Source organism: Rosa rugosa, chromosome 5 (genome assembly GCF_958449725.1).
Source record: "Rosa rugosa chromosome 5, drRosRugo1.1, whole genome shotgun sequence".
NCBI lineage: Eukaryota > Viridiplantae > Streptophyta > Magnoliopsida > Rosales > Rosaceae > Rosa > Rosa rugosa.
In genome coordinates, this window is record NC_084824.1 from 10,099,966 (window position 1) to 10,125,954 (window position 25,989).

At 38.9% G+C, this 25,989-nt stretch overlaps 2 protein-coding genes and 1 long non-coding RNA gene across 5 annotated transcripts; all 3 read right to left on the bottom strand.

Moving 5' to 3' along the window:
• Positions 1-385: 385 nt before the first annotated feature.
• LOC133712635 (putative ABC transporter C family member 15) lies at positions 386-7,886 on the bottom strand. 2 transcript variants are annotated; one of them, XM_062138744.1, is made up of 11 exons: positions 7,388-7,452; positions 6,424-7,308; positions 4,766-6,192; positions 4,556-4,642; positions 3,864-4,460; positions 3,559-3,723; positions 3,098-3,392; positions 2,424-2,944; positions 1,913-1,976; positions 1,554-1,793; positions 386-1,353 (listed from the first exon to the last, which is right to left on the bottom strand). In XM_062138744.1, exons 2-11 carry the CDS (start codon positions 7,247-7,249, stop codon positions 1,229-1,231), a joined length of 4,347 nt encoding a protein of 1,448 aa, XP_061994728.1. In that variant the 5' UTR covers positions 7,250-7,308; positions 7,388-7,452; the 3' UTR covers positions 386-1,228. The 2 variants fall into 2 exon arrangements, with proteins under 2 accessions (XP_061994728.1, XP_061994727.1); XM_062138743.1 differs by lacking the exon at positions 7,388-7,452 and adding an exon at positions 7,494-7,886 and having other exon boundaries at positions 387-1,353.
• A 9,932-nt stretch (positions 7,887-17,818) lies between these two features.
• Positions 17,819-19,996, bottom strand: LOC133712269 (uncharacterized). Of its 2 annotated transcripts, XM_062138374.1 has the most exons (3): positions 19,776-19,996; positions 19,319-19,552; positions 17,819-18,878 (listed from the first exon to the last, which is right to left on the bottom strand). In XM_062138374.1, exons 1-3 carry the CDS (start codon positions 19,796-19,798, stop codon positions 18,749-18,751), a joined length of 387 nt encoding a protein of 128 aa, XP_061994358.1. In that variant the 5' UTR covers positions 19,799-19,996; the 3' UTR covers positions 17,819-18,748. The 2 variants fall into 2 exon arrangements, 1 of the variants encoding a protein (XP_061994358.1); XR_009847271.1 differs by having other exon boundaries at positions 17,819-19,638.
• A 2,484-nt stretch (positions 19,997-22,480) lies between these two features.
• On the bottom strand, positions 22,481-25,524 carry LOC133712592 (uncharacterized). The gene is made up of 3 exons (XR_009847491.1): positions 24,405-25,524; positions 23,773-23,851; positions 22,481-22,746 (listed from the first exon to the last, which is right to left on the bottom strand). It is a non-coding gene; the product is annotated as an uncharacterized LOC133712592 (long non-coding RNA).
• Between the last annotated feature and the right edge of the window lie 465 nt (positions 25,525-25,989).

The window sequence follows — 25,989 nt, forward strand, 5'->3', positions numbered from 1 at the left end:
GAGAGGGAAGTGTTAGTTCTTGCATGCAATTCTGGAAAAAGACAAATGGCAAGTAGATATGATACATAATTTCATAATTAATTTGCAGTAGCCAGCTAGGTTGATTCTAAACGTGGCATGGTCCTGGAAAATTTGAAGAATACGTGCATGCATATGCAACCTAATTGGGTGAAAGAGTCGTATATATTGGCGTTCTATATGTATGCAAGTGGTCTAGCTCACTTAATGGTTGATCCAAGTTCAAAACTACTAATTTGACACGGTGTTGATCATGTTTAATTTGTCTCTGGTTCTAAGGATATATGACTTGGTGGATCTTAAAAGCACCAGTAGTAGCACTGGTCACTAAAGCTGGTATTTGCCACTGATCATCGGAATCTCCAAGTTACTTGTGAATTGTGATATTGGACTCCCCAGTCCACCCAGCTAGGGCTGATCTCGTCATGGACTTGTGGTTATCATAAGCTCCAGCTCGGTCACCAAAAATCATCAATTGTTGTCATTTTAATGGCACGACAAGAGAAATTGTATTCCTTTTTCCTTCGTACACGAGCGCTCTCAAAATAAAACACATTTGTGGCGACGAAATTTCTTAAGCCTAAAACCTAAAGTATATGGCAAGGTCGAACTATACTTTTACTCCCAGAAGGAAATAGGTAACGATTTCGATCAAAAAAAGGAAATAGGTAACGACTATGGAATATTAATTACAAACGGTACGGAGCCTTTGGTCTCTATCAGACAAAGGCAAAATGGGCCTTTGCTCTCTTGAATTTGGGCCGCACGCTATAAAGATGATTTGACTTGAGCAAATGAAAACTCTGTACTGCAGTCCACTCATTCCAGGACTTCAATCTTCTGAAATGAGTTATGCATGTCTCACTTTGTTTGAGGTGTGCCATCACAGCGGCAGCTTCTTCAGGAGTTCCAAATTTTCACCAGTAAGGACCCTCGTAAAGCACTTCTCGATCGACCAGCTCAACCACATCCTTCTCCCATTAACAATTAGGCTGTATGATTACAACTTGAACCAGCTGCAACATTATTGTATCCATGAATGTTATGCACCAAGGAAATGTCTGCTCACAGATTCCCAAGCCTTCACGGCATCAATGTATTTCGTTACTCAACAAGAATAATCTTTTGGTTGGGGGGGAGAAGGACACAGGCCTCTTAAATTTTCAGGAGTTTGGAGTAGTTGAGGTTCATGCTCATTTCACCAAAATACTCAAGATAGGTCTCTAAAGCAGTTGCTCATGGAAGATCTCCTCGAGTATTCTGCCACCAACTTGGAGAATGCAGAAGAACTATCCTCAAGTAACCGAGCTGGAGAGTCATACTCTAAAACCTTTCCTGTACAAATCAAAGAGTTTGTAAAAAGAAGATCAAATCATGTAACCTAAAAAATATTAAGTTTACAGTGATCAAAGGGGAATGTTGTCTTGATTAAAGTTTTAATTTTTCACCAAAAAGAAACACGAATGTTCTTTTTTTGGTTCCAAATTCTGTCATAGAAGCAAAAGCTTTGCCTCTTTCAGGATTTTGTACAGTACCTTCATCAAGGACTAGAACCAAGTCATTGTCAATAACAGTAGGAATTCGATGAGCCACAGTAATGACAGTGCATCCACTTGTTTCTCTCCTTATAGTCTCCTGAATTACAACATCTGTGGCGGTATCAATAGAAGCTGTAGCCTCATCCAACACCAGAATCCTCCTTTTCTTTAGGAGTACTCGTGCCAGGCACACAAGCTGCCTCTGTCCCACACTCCAATTTTCTCCATCTTCAGCAACTGTATTACAATCCAGGTTTTGGAAGGAAATATAAAAGCCAACATAATGATCAAGACAAAACAAATTCGACTTTGATTATATGACTGAGCTGATTACTATATTTTCTTTTCTTACATACCAGGTGCATCAAGAAGCCTTTGGTCTTGCCTAACTATCTCTGCAAGTCGACACTGATTGAGAACCTGAATTACGTACAAAGGAAAGCGAGAGAAAAGTGAATGACTACATTGTTACCAACTTGAATGAGATCAGAGAATTAAAAAAATTATATATTTATATGACATCAACTAATGCTGGTGAAATTACCTATCCTTAACAACATTGTGCAATTTGATGTACGAGCTAGTTCACAACATGTGCATGCCTTAACAACATTCTGCAATTTGTTAAGGCATGCAAATGTTGTCAACTGGATCATATTGTACAATGTTGTTGCATCATTTTTGAACTTTACAAGAGCAACCATATATTATGAGGAGAAACAGTCACAAGCGATTATACGTCATCCCGAAAGAAAACAATGAGAAAAACAAGCACAAACAATAATATTAGTAAAAAACTAAATATTACCACCATATCAATCTTCTAATTTCAGTAGCTAGCGCAAACTAAAAAGTTTTGATCCTAACCTCCCAGATTTCTTGATCTGAATGCTGTTGCAGAGGATCCAGATTAGTCCTCATGGTTCCTTGAAATAATGTTGGGTCTTGTGGAATTATTCCCAACCTTGATCTCAAGTCTTGCAGACCTATTTTAGAAATATCAACACCATCTATTAATATATGTCCACCAGAGGGCTCTACTACTCTAAAAAGAGCTTGGATCAAGGTAGATTTTCCACTCCCCGTCCTGCCCACAACTCCAATTTTCTTTTGTCCAGGGAAGGTGCAACTGATCCCTTTGAGAACCATTGGAAGAGCTGGATCATACTGAACTTGAAGGTTTTCAAGTTCAATTTTTCCGACTGTTGGCCATTCAGGGTTTGGTCTACAATCTTCAATGACTAGTGGTGCCTCACTTGGAATATTTGTGAATTGAAGGATCCTCTCCACTGATATCATTTTGTTTTCCACATTACAAAAATTCCATATCACCCAAGCCTGGAGAACATTGAGGTTCAAACCATAGGTAGCTGCCAGTCCTGCCAAACCTGAGATGGGAGAACTTTTTTCATTAGTTCCGAATTTGAAGTGTCCAAGAATCAATGAAAGAATACTAAAACAGAATGACATAAGTTTAATTGTCAAGTCATGTTTCTTGGTAACTTATTTCTGACTAAACGTGAGGGGTTGAAGGGGCTTACTAGGGTTAATGGCAGACCTTGGCAAGCTCACTAAAATGACAAGAACAAGGAAGAATACAAGGTTGAACAGAAAATTGATTCGGACCGATAACCATTCCATTGTGGCATAATTGTGAAAGGCTACACGAGAATAATCGTCAATGAGGTTCATTATCTTCATCAAGAAGCGGTTTTCTTGGTTGAAACAACGAAGTGTTGCAGCCCCTGTGATTGATTCTGAGAAGTGATGGAGGATTGGAGCCTTTCGAATTCCAACCATCCTCGCAAGTTCTCTAGCTGTGGTAATGTAATAGGCCTGCAATAAAATAAAATGAAACATAATACTTATGTGCACCAAAATAGTTGAATATTAGCCGGAAGGAACATTAACCACAATCTTACTTGTATGAGAATGACTACTGTATTTAAAACCAAGATCTTAAACAATGAAGACATTATTTCGAAATGAGCTCTGTTCTTACTTGATACCATATGGAGAGTCCAAGAACCCCGAGGAAAAGAAGGAAAACTTGCCAAGCCACTTGAGACATAAGGACTATGATGCTTGTTAGTTGGATCAGTGCAAATGCTAATCCAGCTAATCTATAAGGAATGTCCATGTCTACAGTGCTTTGATCCGTGGAAGACTGCAATCCATTTTGATTTTTTGTTTGTTAGGAATTCAGGAAATGATAGTTAGCTTTTAGTTTAAGAACTTGATATACTTCCACAAAACAGAATCTAATATACTGGAAGAAGTAAATAAAAAAACAAAAATATAACTAACCCTATTCAGGATTCGGCTAGAAGGAGTGGAGTCGAAAAATGAGATGGGTGCTCGGAATACTGAAGTTATCATTCTAAGGAAGAGACTCTGAGCAGTCTGTATAGCAATAGTTGCCAGAAAAACTGCCCTTCCCAATATGAAGATGGAGCTCCCTCCAGACAACATAATAAATACCCATATCAATCGCTCTCTACTGACCCTACCTTCCTTCTCTGTTCCCCAAGCCATCCAGTAGTTGCTGCCCATTTGCAGCCCCTGGAAGAGGACTTGGCAGAGAAGGATAACTGGGACAAGAGCACCTCCATAAGCAGAAGTTACAAAGGTGGAATAAACACTCAATTTCACTGGACCAGTTTCTGCTTCTTCTTCGTGATTCTTTTCCGGAAGCGTGCCATTGTTGAAAGGCCCTTTCTCTTCCACAACCTCTATTAGATTAACTTGATGAGGTCTACTCTTTAAGGAAACATCTATTTGGCATATGTTAACTTGGTCTAACGATTTCCTATGTGCAGCCATTTGTCTGACAAGTTCACCATTGAGGTCGGCAATCAAATCTTCATATTTTCCAGACTGAGCAATCTGACCACCTTTAATTACCTATGAAGAATTAAATAAGAAAAGGAGAGATAAGAGACTATATGAAATAGTGTTACCATATACCTGATTAGAGCACAAGAAATCTAAGAACTTACCAAGACAAGGTCTGCTGCTTCTAGAAATTCTAATTGGTGGGTAGCATAGATGACAGTCTTTAGAGACAAGTGTTGCAAGAGACATTTCTGCAAAAAATTCCAAATTTTTGATCAAATCCATATCAAATTTTAAATATAAACTTAAATGTGCATGCATGAACAATAAACACAAGCTATGATGATGAGTAATTTCCTAGTGTATTCCAGTACCTTGAACAAGTGTGTTCCTGTATGTGCATCAACAGCACTAAAAGGATCATCCAAGATATATACATCGGAATCACTATAGATTGCTCTTGCCAGTTGAATCCTTTGTTTTTGTCCCCCACTTAGGTTCATCCCTCTCTCCCCCACTATAGTCAAATCTCCATCTTCCCACATTTTGACATCCTGGTCCAAAGCACAAGCCTCCAAAACATTCTCATAATAACCCTCAATCATCTCCTTGCCAAACAACACATTCTCCCTTACAGTTCCAGTTTGAATCCAAGAACTTTGTGGAACATAAGCTTTTGTCCCATAAACCCTTGCTCCTGCCCCAGAAATTTTGGGAATCTCCCCAAGTATACTACTTAGTAAGCTTGACTTGCCCGAACCAACAGAACCGCAAATTGCTACCTTGTATCCTTTCATTATCTCTATCTTCTCCACAATTTTGATTGTAGGCTTCTTTAAGTTCTGATCACTTGTTTTCCATGCATATTCTCCTGTCTCAATTACAATCATGACGTTGGATTCTTTTGAAGTATGACCAGGAATTAGCTTCAATTGATCTTCTTTGATGAATTCTTTGATACGATCAACTGATACCTTTGTTTGAGCAATCATGGAAATGAGCTCTGGGAGGTTGTAGATGGGCTCTTGAAGAATTCTAAAAGTAGCCAAAGCAGACAAGACAGTTCCTGTGTTTAATGGTGTATTGAGTATAATGCATACACCAAAAGTGGCAACTGAAACCAGAGTAGGTGAAGCCCAGAAGAGAAAAGCCACTACTGAGCATGTATAGAGGTATCTCTTCAGCCAACTCCTCTCAGTTTCCCTCAGCTGAAGCAGCTTCTTCAAGAATGTGGATTCCCAAGAATGCAGCTTCAAAACTCGCATGCTTTTGAGAGTCTCTGATGTTACTTTAATTCGTGAATCCTTCGCCTCCATCATCTTGGAATGAAGCCTTTCTTGCATGTTGGCCAAAGGTGTGTTGCAAACCATGACCAAAACTGTGGCAATAAGAGCAGCAGCAGAGGGGGCAGCGCCGAGATTCCTGTAAAGGATAACCAAGGCCAAGAAGACTTGAAGAGGAAGCAACCAAATTCCATGAATGTACCAGCAGAAGTCTCCAATTCTTTCTACATCCACATTGATCAAATTAATCATTTTCCCATTGCTTGGACCAGAATACTTGATCGAAATAGACTTCTTGTAAATCAACACACTGAGAGCTGCTCGTACGCGTACACCAATTATCTGAGCACCAAAATACCACTGCCTTTGACTCAGTGATTCCATTGTCTTCGCAATGAAGAATATAAATGCAAGAATCAATCCATGATGAATGCTTGAATCATCATGCTTTTCCAGTAAATAGTTCACAAAGTTTGTAATTAGGAATGGTCCCATATATGATGCAGTAGTATTAACTCCTACAAAAATAAATTAGAAGCATATAAAAACCTGCAGGTTGTATAATCAGGACAAGTGAAGATTTTAGTAACATACATAAAATATATAAATCTCAAACTTGATGCCATACTTTCACACACAAATCTTTGAATGCATAATTCCAACATTTCTGAAAAATGTAAAGTAATCGTGGCCAATGGAATACTACTTCCAATCACACTATTTGAATAGTACTAAATAGACAGAAATACCTGCAAAAACTGCATTTACAGCTAATGATTTCCATACGGCCCGAATTATGGCTTTTGGCAATGAAGAATCTTCCATCTTCTGTTTCCGGAATGATTCTTCGAGCAAAGCTGAAGCATTTGCTGCTCTTTCTGAAGGAGGGACAGATGGTATATGGTATAATTCCAGCTTTTGGTTTCGACCCCTCTTGAAAAGTGGATTTAGCCATCGGAATGTGACTTTGCTCCAAATCCCAGCATCAGTGTAACTATCGGTGTGAATTTCGAACTCCTTCTCGAGTAATGGTTCTTTAAGATCACTGTCTTTCTGGACATAACTCAAAGCATTGCAACAAAGTAACATTGACAGAGGTAAGGAAGCAAATTCGACTATGTTAGCCTTTGGAAGAATATCTGGCAACTTTGTAGATTTTAAGAAGTGGGTGATGAAGTATAGGCACACTGAAAGTGAGCAAAAAATGAAGGAGAAGATCCACCAAAAAATGAGGACCCAAGGCCACCTTTTGTGCTCACTAAAACCTCTGTTCTTGGAGTAGATTGTCACTATTGTTGCCAAAACCCAAGTCATCCCAGAAAAGATTGATTTCAAACTTACATTTCCACTACCGCAGTAGTCATAAATTCCAAAAACAACGTAGAACACTGAGATTAAGGCATTTGCAATAAGAGTTATCAAAGCAAAACCTTTACATCCTCTGCTTGCTCTGTCTCTCAAATATGTCTCATTTTCAGTACCATCTCTTCTTCTTCTTCTCAGTGTATCTAGCAAAACCCACGTCAATAACACTATGAAAAACCCAACATTGACAATTTCCAGAGAGATCTCCATGAAAGTCGAGTCTAAATTCCAAAGCTTTTCCCAGTCAGATAAGTTCTGAACCAATGCACCTGCATATATAACACACACTTTTGGATAAGTCCAATGGCAGAACCGATTCAGATAAACACACAAAGATTGGAAGCAAACCCAATTGCCATTAGAATATAGCGGTGAAATCAAAATCTTTGGGATTAGAGAAGTTGATTAAGAACAAAAACAGATGGTGGCAAGCTGGGATTATAAAGAAGCAAACCTGTTGAAGGAGGCACGTGGCTTGGTGATGAAGAAGTATAAAAGCTCGGTGCTTTACACCTAGTGGGTCTCTGAAACCACTGAAACAGTGCTTTGGATTCTTGTAAAGGAACTAGCAAAGCTTATTGCTCTGGTGCGTGTTGGAATCTTGGATATTCATATTTATAATATACAAAGGCTTCCCCCCCATGTCAGAACCCGTGTATATGGTTGAATTTCAAAAATGTAAAATATGCTTGAAAATTCTATAAATTGAATTAACTTCTGACTATTGTTAGGCTTGCACTAACCTCATTTGGTTCGTGAATTTGAGAACTTGAGATACATAGTGCACATAAGGAAAGAAACAACTTTCCTTCCTTTAAGAAGTGAAAATATGAGGATAAATGAATTCTCCCATGCATCCTCCAAATGATTTATTTTCCCTTATACTTTTCAAACATTAATTAATTTCATAATATAAATACATTTATATCCAATTTTATTCACAAAGTTTACGAGATTTGTATAATTCTATATTTTAATACATAAGGATATAAATGGAATCTTAATATGATTTAGCTTCATTTCCTTGTACAAACCAAATACTAAAATAGAAACTTATATATATTTTCTTGTTGCTTCCCCAACGTTTTCAAACAGCGGAAGGAAAACAAACTTTCCATTAGCTTTTCTTTCCCATAGGAAATACAAAGGAATTGATTTCCTTTCCGCGGATCGAACGAGGCAAAAGAGTCTCGCAACTAAGATTTAACTCTGTATTGAAGAACCAGCTAATCCTTACAGCTGTAAAATTGACCAAATATAAATAGCAGTCTCCATAGTTATTTATAATTGCTAGCTAGTAATGTACCAAGTGGACGAGTTCAAAGCAAAGGTAGGCGCGCTCAATGTTTTGGTCGAACATAACCTACAACTATATGGAGCTGGTTTAGTGGCTTTTACTAGGAATTAGTATATCTTGATGCACTCGTATGTTAATGTACCATAAAAAAAATTATTTCTTAATTCAGCGCCTGAAATTTTTACTTGTTTCTTGAATCTAAGAATGTGTACACGTATGTTTTCATTTCTAACTATGATGCATCAAAACAATCTTATGCTATCACTAATCCCTTAATCCCCCGCCTAAACTTTCAGCCTGTCAATTTCTTGAATCTAAGAATGTGTTCATGCGTGTCTCCGTTTTCAATACGAAGCACATACAATCTCATGCACCGTATCATCCAACAAGTTGGTCTTTCTTATATAGATATAGCCTATCATTTTCCTTATGTAAGTTGTAATTCATCATCAGTTGCACAACACCACAATCTAACACAGTTGGTTAATGCGAAGAACAAGTTGTTCAGGCATTTTGTCGAACACTTTACCTGCATCAACACGTGCGCAAAATTACACATCTAGCATGGCTAATTGGTTAATGCAAATAACTATTCCGCTGTCTTATGCTATATAGATACATCACGATTTCATAGCTACCAGTGAGCACAAACAGAGACATATGTAGCACTAGTGCATGGGTTGGTAAAAGCATGATTATGAACAAACATATGTACGTTATGGTCACAGAATCAGCTCACCCCACATTGCTATAAGTGAACCACCTTTCATTAATTTGTTTCTCCATTTCAGCAAGTAGAGTTCATAATGGAGATCCAGCTGCTCAACTTTATTCGCTTTTCTTTTCGCGTCTGGGCCGGGCGTGCTGGGTAGAAAGCAATCTCGTGGGAACTACCAGCTCTATCATATCATCTGAACGTACCTCCACTGCAGTTTCTTTTCCTTTTTCTTTTTTGTACGTTTAATCCTTGATTTCTCAATGTCCACATATTCATTGAATTTTCCCTTCTTCTCCAACTTTATAAAATCGAGGATTTTTCACATTGCGCCGCCGCGTTGTTTAGACGGGTTATAGTTTCACAAAGCAGTCATCGACACTGACAATTTCAATGTTTAATTGGTTCGTAGGGAAATGTATCATTTAGTGCTCTTAGGTACCCTCTTCGCGAATTTACGTGTTTGTACATATCGATTTTAGATCATCTCCTCGCGCGTGGTGGTAAATTTGTTTTCCTTGATCTGTTCCTTTTTTTAATCAAAGATTTGAACTTAGAACTTGTTTGAGTTGTTTCTGTGAAGGCCAAAGAAGCTACAAGCTAGTGAATTGAGACTTCGTAAACAACTACAAGTGTAATAAAACAATTGTATACTTTTTATCTTTGAGCAAAACATTGTATAACAATTCCTTCCTTCTCCATTTCTTGTTTGGAAAATATTATCAACCCTAATACATAACATACCCAAAGCTTTACATTCAAAACCTAAAGGGCCCTTTCCTTTTGGTTTGTGGAAAGGAAAGGAATCATTTTCCTTTCCATTGGGAAAGTGGATACTGGAGTGGGTTGGAGAGAATCATTTTCCACCTCTTTTTCCTTTCCATTGGGAAGCATTTTCCCTTCCATTGTCACTCCCAAACACAGGCTTTTCCAATGCCCAAAATCTGTGAAACAAACACAGCTTTAGAGGTTCCTCGATCAAGTGGTCTTAAAAAGGTTGCCAAAATGAATGATTAGTTTGATAAGATTTTACTTTTGTTAACTTGGATTCATTCATCTAGAAAAAGAAGTGCAAAATTCATGTTTCTCTACATGAACTACAATTGTACTTCATCATTTGGTTAAGTTCATGTAACCTAAACAAATAATGCATGAATTAAATCACAATTTAATCCTCCACGTCAAAAACATGATGGACCATTGCTATCCTGTCCTGCAAACTTGGAGTTTTCTCTAATGGAATATTTAACCTTTCACAGCTTTTTCATTTTTGGCAGCTGCATGCACTTTTGCCTTTAATTATTTATTCCCTGCAGTGATCATCATCTTCTTTTTTTTATTACTTTGATTATTATACTTCCAACCGACCCATATGGCTTCTCCCTTTTGTTGTCTTTTGGTTCAACAAAAACATTAGAATGAATGGGTCATAACCTGATTAACAATATCTAAATCACATATATAGCTAGCACAAATTCAAGGGAAGTAAAAGTGGTTCAATTTGACATTAGTAACAAGTTAAGGGAATTATTGTAAAAGCTAGCTAATATAAGACTCAGACGGGGCTTGGGGTTTATTGATAGGTAGAGTTAAGCTCTTTGAGAGCTGTCGTCATGCCTTTAAGAGCTATATATGTACTCTTTCGCAATCCTTAATCTTTTTTTTTTTTTTTGAGACTAATCATTGCTCGGGGGATCTTGTCGGAACGCTTCCTCCCCCCTGGCCACCAATAATATATTGGGATTTAACTCCAATAAGCGTCGGCGGGATTCGAACCCGGGTGTGGTAGTTCCACACCTGGAGGCTCTTACCAACTCGACCACCTGTGGTGGTTGCAATCCTTAATCTTTGATAGTGGATTTCTTTGTCATTGTTGCTAGGCTAGACGGCCGATCTTTTGCCGAACCACGCGCATTAAATTTTTGTTCTTTATAGCAAGGTCTCATTTTTCCCATGTGGGATGTATATCATCTCAACACGCCCTTGCACGTGTGGTGGATTTTCAAGCCATACATATGGACAACTTTGGGTGACGTGGAGCCCGTGTGGCCGTGAGGCATGCACACGTGGGATAACCTGGCTCTGATACCATGATAAAGTAATCTGGGGTTCACATCCAAAACCAATTGACAATGGATGAAGTGGCCCAAACCCTTAATTATAAATCCACTAACAAGGTTCAATTTTTCCCATGTAGGATGTATATCATCTCAACACAAACAAGCATCTACGGATCTTCCTCTCTTTTTGAATCACACTCCACTAATTATTACCTGCATGTGAATGTATTGGAATCACTTATATTAATTGAACATGCATGGCACCCAAAACTGTTGAAATGATAATTCAGGCATCCCGTAATTCATCATGTCATTATGTGCTGCAGTACCACAAATAGGACGTCGGTAGTTGAGCGGCCTTCATATATGGATGAAATTTACGTTGAGATAAAAAGAAAGAAGGAATGAACGAGCACAGAGGTTCGTGGCCATGCCAGTGTCGATACTCTGTACGTGATGGCATGGAAAAAAGAATACAGGTCAAAAAATGGAGTCGATCGAGGACCACAGTCACAGCAAAGAGACGCATGCATATATGCACTTACCCCTCAACCAATCTTTTGGTTCACGCCTATGTAGGTACCATGCATTTTCTGGAAAGCTACATCCAGATCACCTTTTGATATCATCCATAGTTTGGTTGTGACAATTGCATGACTAGCTAAGCTATATATGTACGTAGAGTTGCATCATATTACCATATAGAAGATTAGACTCTGTGCAGTCCAACGAACTCTTGATGTGAAGAAAAAAACTAATCGAATGCATGCAAGAATCAGAGTTCGTATGAAAAAGTTACGGTTTGAAAAGTCAAAGTTACCATTCCAAAAACTACCTATAAATAGCAAGTGTAAAGGGAAACTTTCCATTTCGGGAAGTTTCCATTTTCAACTGAAAAACCCTAATTTCGCTTTCTCTCCAGCGCGACCCAACCTGAATACAAACCCGATGGGTTTTGCCACCGTCCCGCCACCGTAATCTGCCAGACAGGTTACATTTGGAGCGTCTCCTCACACCGGCCATGTTTCTTGCCTTGGTTTCCTCCGATCACCATCAACAGAAGCAAATCAAAGCAAAAACACCACGGCAGACTCGTATTGTTGACCCAGTTCGATCGCTGTTTTCAAATAACCTCCAATGACGCCACTACCTAGGTTTTGAAGCTCTCATCTCGCTGGTTATCCCTATACCCACCAATTAGTTCAAATCGAACAAAGTTCAGAGAATCGAAGGCTTGAAGATCTCGGGTGTCCAGAATTTTCAAGCCGTTTTCCGGCCAATCCACTTCAAGTTAGGCTGAGCTCTAGGTATGAAAAACCTTCCCCTTGTTGAGATGAATTGATTTGTGCATAGGTTGTGTTCCAATTTGTAGGTTGAGATGGAGGCGCATGGGGCCCAGTAGCAGTTTGTGACATCGCGTGGGGGTGCGTCCGGCCACTTCAGACAGTCTGTTTTGATTCGTTAGGTAGAACATAGCGTTACAAACATCTGGATATAAATTTTGGATTGATTGGTGTACGTTTTGAAAATGATCGGAATTTCCAAAGGTTTGAGATTTCGGGGTGTTATTTGTGATGATCCAACTGTTGGTTCAACCCCATTTTTCAATAGGTTGATATAGTTATCGAGTCAATGTAACCGATGAAATTTGAGCTCGTTCCGATATGATTTCGAGCTTTTGACAAACTATTGTTTTAGGGTTCTGATTTTATTATCGATTCTCGAAAACAATTATTCATAATATCAATTTTTTCAGGAAGACGTGTAGATCTAGCTTGAGGAGGAATTCGTCGGACGACCATCATAGCCGTAATTCTGTGAGTGGACATTTAGTTTTAATTAAATATGCATGCAGTATTATGTTCGGAATATTAGTTTATCGTATTGATTTATATTGATAATAAAAAAAATATGATATTCGAGTTTTTATTTATGATTGATTTATTGAGATTTCATGAGTTATGTTTTCGATGGCATTATCACATTATGAGGTTGATGAAGTTGATATTATTTTCATTCCAAAAGTCTTTATTATTTTATCGAGTTAATTGAATTTCGAGGTATAAGATTTTCTTTCGAAAAGTTGTTGAATTATTGAGATTTTTATGATGATTTTTATCAAGTAATTTGAGTATCGAGTCACTAATAATTTTCCTTTTCAAAAAATGGAGATGAATATTATGAGTTGATGAGTTAATTATGAAATGAGGAATTAATGGTTTGGATTATGGATTGAGAGGTAAATTATGAAAGATGATTATGATCGCGCACGCATGCATTACCTGGTCAGCAGTACCCTCCAGACAATATTCAAGCCTGCAGTAACCCTCCATAATATATATTCAGGTCGGTAGTAGCCTCCAATGCATCATCTGGTTAGCAGTACCCTCTAGATGACATGAGATAGTTAGTCGCCAATACCCTCTAACTATTGCCTCATAGTATTCCGGTCAACAGTACATTCTGATGCATCATCTGGTCAGCAGTACCTTCCGATGCATCATCTGGTTGGCAGTACCCTCCAAATGGCATGAGATGGTTAGTCAACAGTACCCTCTATCCATCGCCTCCTTATATTCCAGTCGTCAATACCCTCCAATGCATCACCTAGTCGGCAGTACCCTGTAGTCATCGCTTATTTTATTAAGAATTGATTTTGAAATGGAGTTTGAGATATCAGTATAATTTGAGATTTCTGAGATATTAAAGTATTTTAAATGAGTTGATTTACAGTACATTTTGAGATTTCAATACAGAAGATGATTAGAGTATTTTCATAAAATTTGAAATAGTTTTGAGATGCCCATTTTAGTTAACAGTTAAAAGTGTTCTTCTTGAACTTGTACATCATGTTTTGGTTTTTATATGTAAGTAAAACGAAAAAGCATTACATTTATTTTATTTATGTTGAAATCATTTATTTTTCGTCCACTCACTCTAATGATTTTTAAATGCTTTTCCCTGGGCTTTTCGGTTTCTCGTTCTCAGTCTGCAGATTAGTTGAGAGAGCGTGTGTAGGTGTAGTGCCCACCACCTTTATCTTTATTGTAGGTTACCCATTTAATCTACTCATACCTTATTTCAGTATTGCATCTAGATTGCTCTGATTACCAGCCATCGTGTATTTGTAAATTTGAGAAGTTCTAGTGTTACATATTCATTTAATCTGATTGTGGAGTTGGTTGTGGTATACAGATAGTGATCGGCCAGGAGATGAAAAAGCAAAGAGCACCTCAGGTTATGTTTTTGATATTGGTTCTGGAGTTATATATTGGTCATCAAAGAAGCAGCAAGTGGTAGCTCTTTCATCAACTGAAGCAGACAAAGTATGTTGCAGCAATTAGGTGTGCTACTCATGCAATTTGGTTGCATCGAATTCTTGGTAATTTGCACCAAGAACAGAAGATTCCCACAACAATCTTTTGTGATAACAAATCTGCAATCTCATTGTCAAAGAATCCAGTCTCCCATGAGAGGACAAAGCATATCCATGCCAAGCATCACTATATTCAAGATTTGGTGAAGAAAAAAGAAATTGCGGTTCACTTTTGTTCATCTAGAGCTCAAGTAGCTGATATATTCACAAAGCCTTTTAAAGCATTTGCTTTCTTAAAGCTAAAGGAGATGATGGGATGATAAAGTTTGAAGATCTTGGCTTGATTTAAGAGAGGCTGTTGATAAAATTGGTCATGCTAAATGTCTTCAATTTCAGCCTTCCAGTCAGATAGTTTGCTTGGGAGAGTCAAACAATCAAACCCACCAGAAGAAAAGAAAGAAAAAACACCGTGAAATCCATGCGGCTGAAGGCTGCAGCTAACCATTATGCCAGAAACTGCAAAATGTATCTACAGGTTACAATTCTGATTGCCTCAAGCAAAAGATGCTAAAAAATTGGCAAAGACCCTGACTCTCATATCTAATGTGAAGCTAATTTTGTTACAGAAACTCGGTCTCAAGTTGATCATGTCCCTTAGGCAGAATTCCTTACCCATAATCTGCTCATCCTGCATCTCAGTTTGATCAACAAGAGGGAGGTTGCCCTCGTGGCTTTTGTTTGTAGTTATTTGTATTGTATTTTCTTGGATTAAATTCAGTTTCCTCCCCTGAACTTTGGGGTTGAAATCAGTTTGGTCCCTCTTTTTCAGAATTAATCTGGGCGGTTCCTGATGTCTCAAATAGCATCACCCGAGTCCAAAATTTGAATTTGGCTCGAAACATTACGTCATCTGCTGAGTTGGAGCTGACATAGAGGCCCACTGTTCAAACTTTAAACCCTACAAGGAGGGCAAAATAGAAATTTATTTATTTCTCTCTCTCTCTCTCTCCGACCACACTAACGAACCCCTTCTACCACCTCCACTTCCCTTCGATTTGAAGCTCCACACCACGCCATCTCACTCCTCGTTCGGAATCGGCGGCGTAGGCACAAGCTTCTAAGAGGTGGGTGGTAGAAGGGGTTTGTTAGTGTGGTCGGAGAGAGAGAGAGAGAGAGAGAGAGAGAGAGAGAGAGAGAGAGAGAGAGAGAGAGAGAGAGAGAGAGAGAGAGAGAGAGAGAGAGAGAGAGAGAGTGTGTAGAGAAAAAACAAAAATAAAAATTAGAAATTAGAATAAATTAGAAATGTCCATTTTGCCCTTCTTAGGTGTTAGAAGTCTGAAAAGTGGGCCCCTAAACCCTATGTATGTCGGCTCCAACTTAGCACATGACGTCATATTTCGAGCCAAATTCAAATTTTGGACTCGAGTGATGCTATTTGAGAGATCAAAGACCACTTTGAATAATTCTTAAAAAGAGGGACCAAACTGATTTTAACCCCAAAGTTCAGGGGAGTAAACTGAATTTTTTCCTATTTTCTTTCATCGAGAAAAGACAGGAAAAGGAAAAAAAGTGTATATACATATAATCTCTTGCAAATTTGACAATTGGTTATTGGGTGTGGGAGTCGGACTATTAATTCTACTCTACAAGACCATGACTGACTCTTGACCAAAAAAAAAAGACCATAACTGACTGATAAAACTCATGAATGTAACAGATCATAAAATTCTTGGTCAGAATGAAATGTACAAGACTTGCATTTCTTTGCAACTCAACATAAAGGTACATATTTACAAAAATTGCATGTTCAGGCTATGTGCAAGAATAGAATCTGTTCCAGTTCTTGGTTATTGTTCTATCTACCATACAAAAGGCACATGCTTCCCCTCAACTCATTACACCATCACACCACAATATATTGTAGTATTGTACCAGGTCGAAGATCATCCATATTTTCAATAGTGACAATTAACTCCAAGAACAAAGGTTTTAGTGAGCACAAAAGGTGGCCTTAGGTCCTCAGTTTTTGGTGGATCCTTTCCATCGAACACCTCTCTTCGTTATTGGTGGGTCCAAGAGGTCTTCTTCTTTCCTCCAACAATCACTCGAACATCTCACTTCTTTATTAAAAGCCATACTGAGGGCTAGATGGAAATCACTAGCCATAAATGTAGTTTTTCCAGGTAACACAACTCACTTAGCTTTCATTCATTGGTACAAGTACTCCTTATAGTTTATCAATTTATGGGAGTTGTTTTGTCCAAAAGCTAATTAATTTACACTCTAAGTTCAATGTTTTATTATCTCTAAATAGTTTAATTATCCCGAATGAGTGTGTAATTAGAAATCTGTGTATGATGATGACTTTCTGAAAGTTCAAATAACATTGCATTTTATTTTTGGCATAAAATTGAATCCCTCTTTACAGTCATGTCTTAATGGTTTAGTAATTGATAGAGCTTCAGTGAAGATCTTCTCTGTTTTCCAGATAGTAGTTTTATGATGGTTATGTATATTGCTTTTGGAATGTATATTATATACATATATAAATATATATGATTAATATAACTACAAAAATTAATTAATGTATCACTTAGTTCTTTAGAAGTCAATGTTGATGCATCCTATATTGGTCCCTTCGTAATCAGAAACTTTATGAAGTATGATAGCTCAAACATGTATTATGGAGACAAGCTTGCCATCATATTCTTTTTTGCAATGACTTTGGACTCAATTACTCAAAGGCAACTATCTTTTGGTGCTCGGCAAATTGGTCTACAAGTAAGATCAGCTTTGATCGCCCTAATCTACAAGAAGTGCATCTCGATTAAGTACTCTGGTCCAAGCAATGGTAAAATCGTAAACTTAATCAACATGGATGTAGAAGCGGTTGGAAAATTCGTTTCTTCTATTCATGAAGTTTGGGTGTCTCCCATTCAGATGTTTCACGCATTGATTATCTAGTACAGAAATCTCAGTGCTGCTCCTTCTCTAGCAGTCTTTCTCGGTCTTTCTGACCACAGTAGCAGTAGTTGGTATGCAACACACCATTGGCTCGTAGGTAACAAAATCTCCAATCAAAAATCATGGAAGCAAAGGATTCAAGAATTAAGAGAACCTCAAAGACTCTAAAGAGCATGAGAGTCGTAAAATTCAATTCATGAGAAAGTAGTTTGTTAGAGAAGCTCCTTCAACTCAGAGAAAAGTTGGTTAAAGAGATTTTTGTACATTAAGGCAGCAGTGATATTTCTCTTCTGGACTTCACCGACTATAGTGTCAGTAATTACTTTTGGTGTTTGCATCATGATGAAAACAACATTAGAACCATATACAGTCCTGTCAGCTTTAGCCACTTTCTAGAGTGAAACATTGACTCTTAAAGGAGTTTGAAATACACTGATAGGTTGTAAATATGCTCGATAAGGATTCTGAAAGTGGCTAAAGCTGATAGAACTGTATATGGTTCTAATGTTGTTTTCATCATGATGCAAACACCAAAAGTAATCATTGACACTATAGTCGGTGAAGTCCAGAAGAGAAATACCAATGCTGCCTTAGTGTACGTACAAAAATCTTTTTAACTAATTTTTCTCAGTTTTTCTGAGTTGAAGGAGCTTCTATAAGAAACTATTTTCCCATGAATTGAATTTTACGACTCTCATGCTTTTTAGAGTCTCTAAGGTTTCTTAATTCTTGAATCCTATGCTTCCATGATTATTTTGATTGGAGATTTTGTTGTCTTCGAGTCAATGGTGTGTTGCATATATACCACTACTGCTACTATGGTCAAAAAGGTCGACAGAGAATGAGCAACACCGAGATTTTTGTACTAGATAATCAATGCCAAAAACACTTGAAAGGGAAACACCCAAACTTAATGAATAGAAGAGACGAATTCTCCAACCACTTCTATATCCATGTTGATTAAGTTTACGATTTTACTATTTCTTAGACTAGAGTACTTAATTGAGATGCACTTCTTGTAGATTAAGGTGGTCAGAGCAGCTCTTACTTGTAGACCAATTTGCCAAGTGCCAAAAGATAGTTTCCTTTGAGTAATTGAGTACAAAGTCATTGCCAAAAAAGAATATGAAGGCAAGTTTTTCTCCATAATACTTGTTTGAGCTATCATACTTTCCAACTATATACTTCATAAAATTTCTGATTACGAAGGGACTAATACAGGATGCAACAACATTGACTCCTAAAGAACTAAGTGATACATTAATTAATTTTTGTAGTTATACTAATCATATATATATATATATGATCGGGCAAGACCCATATCGAATTCAAGGTTACCAGCCTAGCCTCCAGAGATTCAGAAATCACCACACCGAAATTCTTCCGCCAAGAAACCAGAGGAACAACAACCGGATGAAAAGAACAGATGAGATCGAAGATACACAAACCCTTGTTGCTTCACCAAGAGCCCTAGTGGGCAAACCCCACTTAAACCGACCACGGCAGAAGACAAGAACAGTGGAATGAAAAGGGTGAGTACCAATGAAACTGAAAAGTGGAAGTTCGAAATCGAACAGATCCAAATCAGAGACAAGCTCCGAGCAAAACCACCCAAGACGGTGGGCATGGAGAAAACGGGAGAGGGAAAACCGAAATTAACAGAAGTAAAAGGAAAAACGGAAGGGAAAGCCTCCCCCATTCTCAAGCCAAGGATCCCGATCAAAACATTGATCAAGATCTGGCAACAGAAGGGGAGGAAAGATAGAGTTTTCTATGGGGAGAGACTCTGTGGGTTTTTTACGTAACTTGATTCCATACTTTCACACACTAATCTTTGAATGCATAATTCCAACATTTCTGAAAAATATAAAGTAAGAGTACTACTTTCAATCACACTATTTGAATAGTACTAAATAGACAGAAATACCTGCAAAAACTGCATTTACAGCTAATGATTTCCATACGGCCCGAATTATGGCTTTTGGCAATGAAGAATCTTCCATCTTCTGTTTCCGGAATGATTCTTCGAGCAAAGCTGAAGCATTTGCTGCTCTTTCTGAAGGAGGGACAGATGGTAATATGGTATAATTCCAGCTTTTGGTTTCGACCCCTCTTGAAAAGTGGATTTAGCCATCGGAATGTTGTGACTTTGCTCCAAATCCTGAAATGCCAGCATCAGTGTAAAATGAGTGTGAATTTCAAACTCCTTCTCGAGTAATGGTTCTTGTGAGATCGATCACTATCTTTCTGGACATAAAAGCATTGCAACAGAGTAACATTGACAGAGCAAAAAAATGAAGGAAAGGATCCACCAAAAAATGAGTAGATTATCACTATTGTTGCTAAAACCATGTCATCCCAGAAAAGATTGATTTAAAACTTACGTTTCCACCACCGCAATAGTCATAAATTCCAAAAAACAACATCTTTACATCCTCTGCTTGCTTCTCCTCCTCCTTCTTCTTCGTCAAACCCTTGTGATCGAGAGCTATGTGATCTTTCGCAATCCTTGATGTTTGATAGTGGATTTCTTGGTCATTAGACGCACGTAGGGACGAGACTGCCCCCAGTGGCTTTTCATTTTTTTTGAACTGGCTTCATATATATTTTAGGGTCCTTGACCAAAAGCCCCAAAATGAGCCAAAATTATCCCACTTACCCCAGCAACATATTTTTATTCCCACTAACCCAATTTAAAGAGAAATGACAACTTTGCCCTTCACCTAATTTAAAAACTACATGATGCCACTCTCTCATCTCTCTCCTCCCTCAGATCCGGTCTCTCTCTCTCTCTCTCACACACCACACGTCTGCTCTCTCTCTCTCTCTCTCCTCGTCGCTCCCTCCTCGTCGGAATCGGACAGACGACGTCACTGGCCAGTTTGCCTCAGTCGTCGTCTCTGTCGCCGTCTCCGTGGCTTGCCTCCAACCCGATCCGTTTGGAAATTGGTTTTACGGTGTCAAAGATCCGTCTCCAAACGTCGGAGCTCCGTTTGCGTTCGCTCTCCACCAAGCTCAGATCACCATACTCGCTCCTTGAGGTTGCTCACACACGACGACTCAACCGGCACCGACCGAGCCAGTAGCTATAGCAGTAATAACTCCGTCTCTAGCGAAGCTGCACCACCCGGACGCCTCGTCGGAGGCCTCTTCGGAAGGCCGGGATTTCGAGATTCCGGAGTCAATCTGAGTTCAAGGGAAGCTCTGATTTCAAGGTCGGAGATGATTTGGGTTCGAGATGCGTCTGCTCCATGCGCAACTTCGCCGGGCTTTGCTGTCAGGGATTGGTCGGCGTCGTTCTCTGGACAGCGTCGTTCTGATTTTTTTTTTTTTTTTTTTTTTAGTAAATGGGGGCAGAAGGCATATAATGCAAGAAAAGGGGGAAAAATGTTTTATTGGGGGCCACAAGTCAATTTATTTCTTTCCTTTGCCTTTTTTTTTTGGGTAAAATGGGGGCAGAAGGCCCGGAAGGAAAAAAAATGAAAAAGAAAGGTTTATGTTGGGGCAATAGAGGTTTGTTAAAGGTCTATTGGGAGGGCAATAGACGTCTATTGGGGGGCAATACATGGTTGATAGTCGTCTATTTTGGGGCAATACATGGCTGATAGTCGTCTATTGGGGGGCAATAGACGGCTATTGGGGGGCATTAGACGTTTTGAATTGATGTAATCTCCTTGTTTTTTTTCTGTAATCAAAATTTTATTTGTCTAAATTTAGAGAGATTAGTTCCCATTCTGGAAATTGAAAGTCCTATTGGGAAGCAATAGGCTTCTATTGGGGGGCAATACATGACAGATAGTCGTCTATTGGGGGGCAATAGGCTTCTATTGGGGGGCAATACATGACAGATGGTCGTCTATTGGGGGGCAATAGATGTCTATTGGGGGCAAAAAAAACTTTCCGGTGAGATTTGCAGCAATTTCCGGTGGGCGGCAGCCGGTGACCGGAATCCGGCGAAAGTTGGCCGGATTCCGGCGACCGGTGACCGGCTCCGGCGAAGTCTCCTATAGTTTCTCTCTCTTCCATTTTCTCTCTCTCTCTCTCTAAGTAACAAAGGGGTGAGGGGTAAAATGGTATTAAAAAAAATTAAAAACAAAAAAAAAATCTTAATGGGGTATTAGGGAAGACTCCCTTAGAGTGTATTGGGTAAGAGGGAATTAAAAAAACTTAATGGGGTAAGGGAGAAAAAAATCCCTAGAAATGGGGTAAATGGATAAAACCCCTATATTTTATTGAGAGCAATGCCCCCAGTGGCTTCTCTTTCAACAAAATGCTTCTTGAAAAAATATAGAAAAAGATAGAATCAATTCCAAAATTAAAAGGAAGTTTAGACTTTATATTTCCTCATGCGATCGGATTAGTTGGTTCTGGGTTAATTTGAGGCTTCTATGGAAAGTTTTCTTCAAAAATAGAAAAAGAAAGAGAAACTAGAGAAATTCTAGGGGATTATAAATTTGATGTTCGATTTGGAAGCTACTGTAAAATTTTCTTAGATGGGCCAGTTGAATTTTTTGATTGACAGAAATAAAGGGAGAAATGGTTTGCAGAGAGAGAGAGATGAGAGTTTCTGGGTTGATGCCTTGACGAGAACAAAATTTTCTTAGATGGGCCAGTTGAATTTTTTGATTGACAGAAATAAAGGGAGAAATGGTTTGCAGAGAGAGAGAGATGAGAGTTTCTGGGTTGATGCCTTGACGGGTGGTAGAGGCAGAAATGATTTGCACATGGTGGTGTGGTGTTATCGAGAAGAAAAAAGAGTAAAAGTGGAAGTCAGTATTTTAAGAAAATATCTCAAATTCTTGTTATTGGAAACCACTGCCATGAGCTTGCTATACATATATATATACTCATTGAAGTTTTTTGTATTCATCAGAATTTTGTTCTGTGGTTGTTCATTTTTTTTTTCCACCCCCAATAGCCAAAAATTTCTGCGTCCGCCACTGATTGCTAAGGAGAGAGTGGGTGCGATTTATCCCTAAACGGCGAAACAGTTGTGCATGTCATGACTTGTTCAGAGCATTTCTTTGTGAAATTTAGTCCATCCCTTGAATAATTGTGGCAGACAGCATGTCACGCCCCGAATTTTGAATAATCAATTCAAATCCGAAACATGAATAATAACAAATTACAACTAACATCCTGAATTTTTTTCTCACAAACAACCACACTTCACAACTCTCAAATTTACAATAACCCAAATCCTCAAGTTATTTATTACAGCACACTCCCACCAAATCAAATTGTAATGCTCAAATGAGCTTAACTCGCCTCACTATTACAATTGCTGTAAAACTATAACCATTGCTCTAACCGCACGATCACCGTCCTGGTTCTCCTGTCCTGTAGGATTACCCGCTACGCAATTTGAATAGTGTACCGGGAGTTGCAACAACACAAAACCCGGTAAGCTTTTTACAGCCAGTATGAGTAAACAAGAAAGAACTGTTGATTTATTAAATTACAATTCAAGTAAAATTCAACAGTATTACGTCTGCAAAGAGACATCAAACCACTCATGGAAAACCACAAGGAATACATTTTCACAATCCTCAAATCACAATACACCACACTGGTCCTGCAAACACCCAACCCACATAACACCACTCTGGTCCAACCCAATAACACGTTAGAGCTCTAACTGCCTCGTTACCTCTGACACCTTGGCCTAGGGTCAAGCAACGGCAAAAATACTTCGGTTAACACTATAACCGTCGCGCTTTGGACATCCCCATCCTCAGCACCATATACTTCGGTTAATAATAAACCGTCGCACTTTGGACATCCCCGTCCTCGGTACACAACTTCGGTTAATAATAAACCGTCGCACTTTGGACAACCCCGTCCTCAGTACACAACTTCGGTTAATAATAAACCGTCGCACTTTGGACATCCCCGTCCTCAGTACACAAACACTCCGGTTATCCATAACCGTCAAACTTCGGACACCTCGTCCTCAGAATCCTACATTCTCCAACTCTATACATACTCCAATGTAAATCATGAATATTAACAAGAACTCATCAATCATGATCATCACATATAAATATGATAAGTCAAATTTCAAACCATAATAAATAAATCATCACAATTCCACACTCTTCAATGTCACACCATTCCACATATAATCACGTAAATATATATATATATACGTAATCACCCACTCAGGAATGACCACTAATACCAACTATAGTTCACACAAGAAAATCATGAAATTCATTTTGTATAATTAAATCATTTTACTTACCTATGGACCGTAGTTGATCAAGTCCATATGATTTAAAACAAATATTTATTCCATAAATATTTTCACACAATTACTACAGAAAATAAAGTAATTAAAGGTACTCGGTTCGTAATATGAACCACGTGAGGTTTACTCACCTCTAAATTCCCGCTGCGTCTTCTTAACAGCTCAAAATACAATTTCACGAATCGTCCGCCAAATCAAACCGTCGATCACCTAATCAAACATGACCTTAACTTAGCCAATAACTCAAAAACATAATCAAACGACAATCCAACGGTCGGATTGAAATTACATGATGATCCAACGGTCGGATCCTCACGGATCGCCTTCCTAATCACTGTTTTGCATTTATACGAAGATCCAACGGTCGGATCTTCGCCCATGACCACACAAAGCCACTGGGACAGTCATAAGATCATCATATCAAAACTACAAGTCCATCTGACGGTCCTAACTTCACAGATCACAAATCTAACGATCGAAATCGATCTAAACTTAAAAATTCATAACTTAATCATACGATATCCAAAAATTGCGTATAATATATCGAAATGATCGTATTGAAATATAGAATCTGAAAATGTACAGAAACCATATTTTTGATCCCCGGAGGTGGCCGGAAAGGGCCGCCGGAGTTAGTGGCAGAGCCGCCGCCGACCACCACCAATGGTGTCGGGGCCGGGCTGCTCTTCTTCCTCTCATCATGCTTGACAACTTTCATAACTAGCACGAAGTCTGAAAATGACCGGAAGGGGTCGAAAATTACCTTGAACAGTATGAAGGTGGCCGGAATTTTCCAGAAACCGGCGAGAAACTGCAGAAAACGGCGAGCTCCAATTCGACGTAAAAACGTCAATTTAAGGCTTCGATTCCTTCTGAAGAGTTGTTAAGAAACTCAAGAAGAACTCACTGGTTCAAGAATCACAGAAAAATATGGTCTGTAGCTCGAGATATACCGATCGAAAGCTTCGGTGGTCGGAAAAATTCCAGAATTTTGCAGAATCCGGCAAGGCTCGATTTCGACGTCAAAGCTTCAATTTCAGGCCTCGATGCCTTCTAGAGAGTTGTTAATAACATCAAGGGGAACCCACTGGAAAAAGAATCAATCAAAACGATGCACTACAGCTCGAGATATCTTGATCGATAGCTCCGGTCTCGTTCTTGGTTGGGTTTGACTTGCAGCCACTGCTACGGGCCACGCCGCCGTGTGAGGCTGCTTCTGGGAGTTTCAGGAAGTTGAGGCGAGCTTGTGGATGGATTTTGGTGAGGATTGGTGACCGGTAGCTTGAGATATCAAGCTTGTTTCCAAAACGAGCTCAAACCGGGCGGAGCTTCCCGCCGCCGCTGGTGGCCGTGTCACGGTGCAAGGCTGCCTCTGGCAGCTGCGCAAGGCTGAGACGAAGCAAAAGGAAGTGGTTCGACGCCGTTTGGTGGCCGGTGGAGGTAGAGAGAGACCGAAGAGCCTTTGCTCTGTTTTCGGTTTCGGTCGAGCGAGAGAGAGAAAGAAGAAAAAAAAAAGAGAAAAAGAAAAAGAAGGAAGGAGACCCGGAGGAAAGGAAAAGGAAAAGGAAAAGGAAGAAAAAGAAATTTCTAAAAGAGAATCCGAGGAAAAGAGATTATAAAAAGAATCTCATATTTCCAAAATTCGTAACATAATCGTACGAACTCCAAAAATTTCGTTCGACATATGCACGCGATCATATCGACGAGCTCTACAACTTTTATGAAGGAAGTTTTTCCCAAATTCCGTACGTAGAAAAGTCGATTTTTCTTGAATCGCACAATTCGAGCTTTTGTTAAAACGAATATTTCGAAACTTCGATAATTCAAAAAGTTGAATTATTTCGGGTAATATTCGTGCAAAAGCACTTTAATCAATTCGCACAATTTCACGAGACGAAATGGAAAATTGCGGGTATTACACAGCACATGTGATTGGATTCTATTGAAGCCCAATTTCTTTTTGTTTTTTTTTTTTTAAATGAGGGCTTTGTGCGGCTACCCTCCAGCCTTGATTAATGAAACTGTCGAATACAAAGGGGGACATGGAGCCTAAACCCCTTATTACAATAAGCACCTATAGTGCGTCCTGAAATAATATCAGAAAACTCTACAAAAGACATGTATTCCAACAAGCACCAAGTGCGCCAATTTCTTTTTTAGAAGCATTTCTTTGTGAAATGTAGTCATCCTTCAATAGCCAAAAATTTCTGCGTCCGTCACTGATTGCTACGGAGAGAGTGGGTGCGATTTATCCCTTAACGGCGAAACAGTTGTGCATGTCACGAGTTGATCAGAGCATGAAGCCCAAATTCTTTTGCTCCGATTTGTGTCGTCTTCGTTTAAAGTAC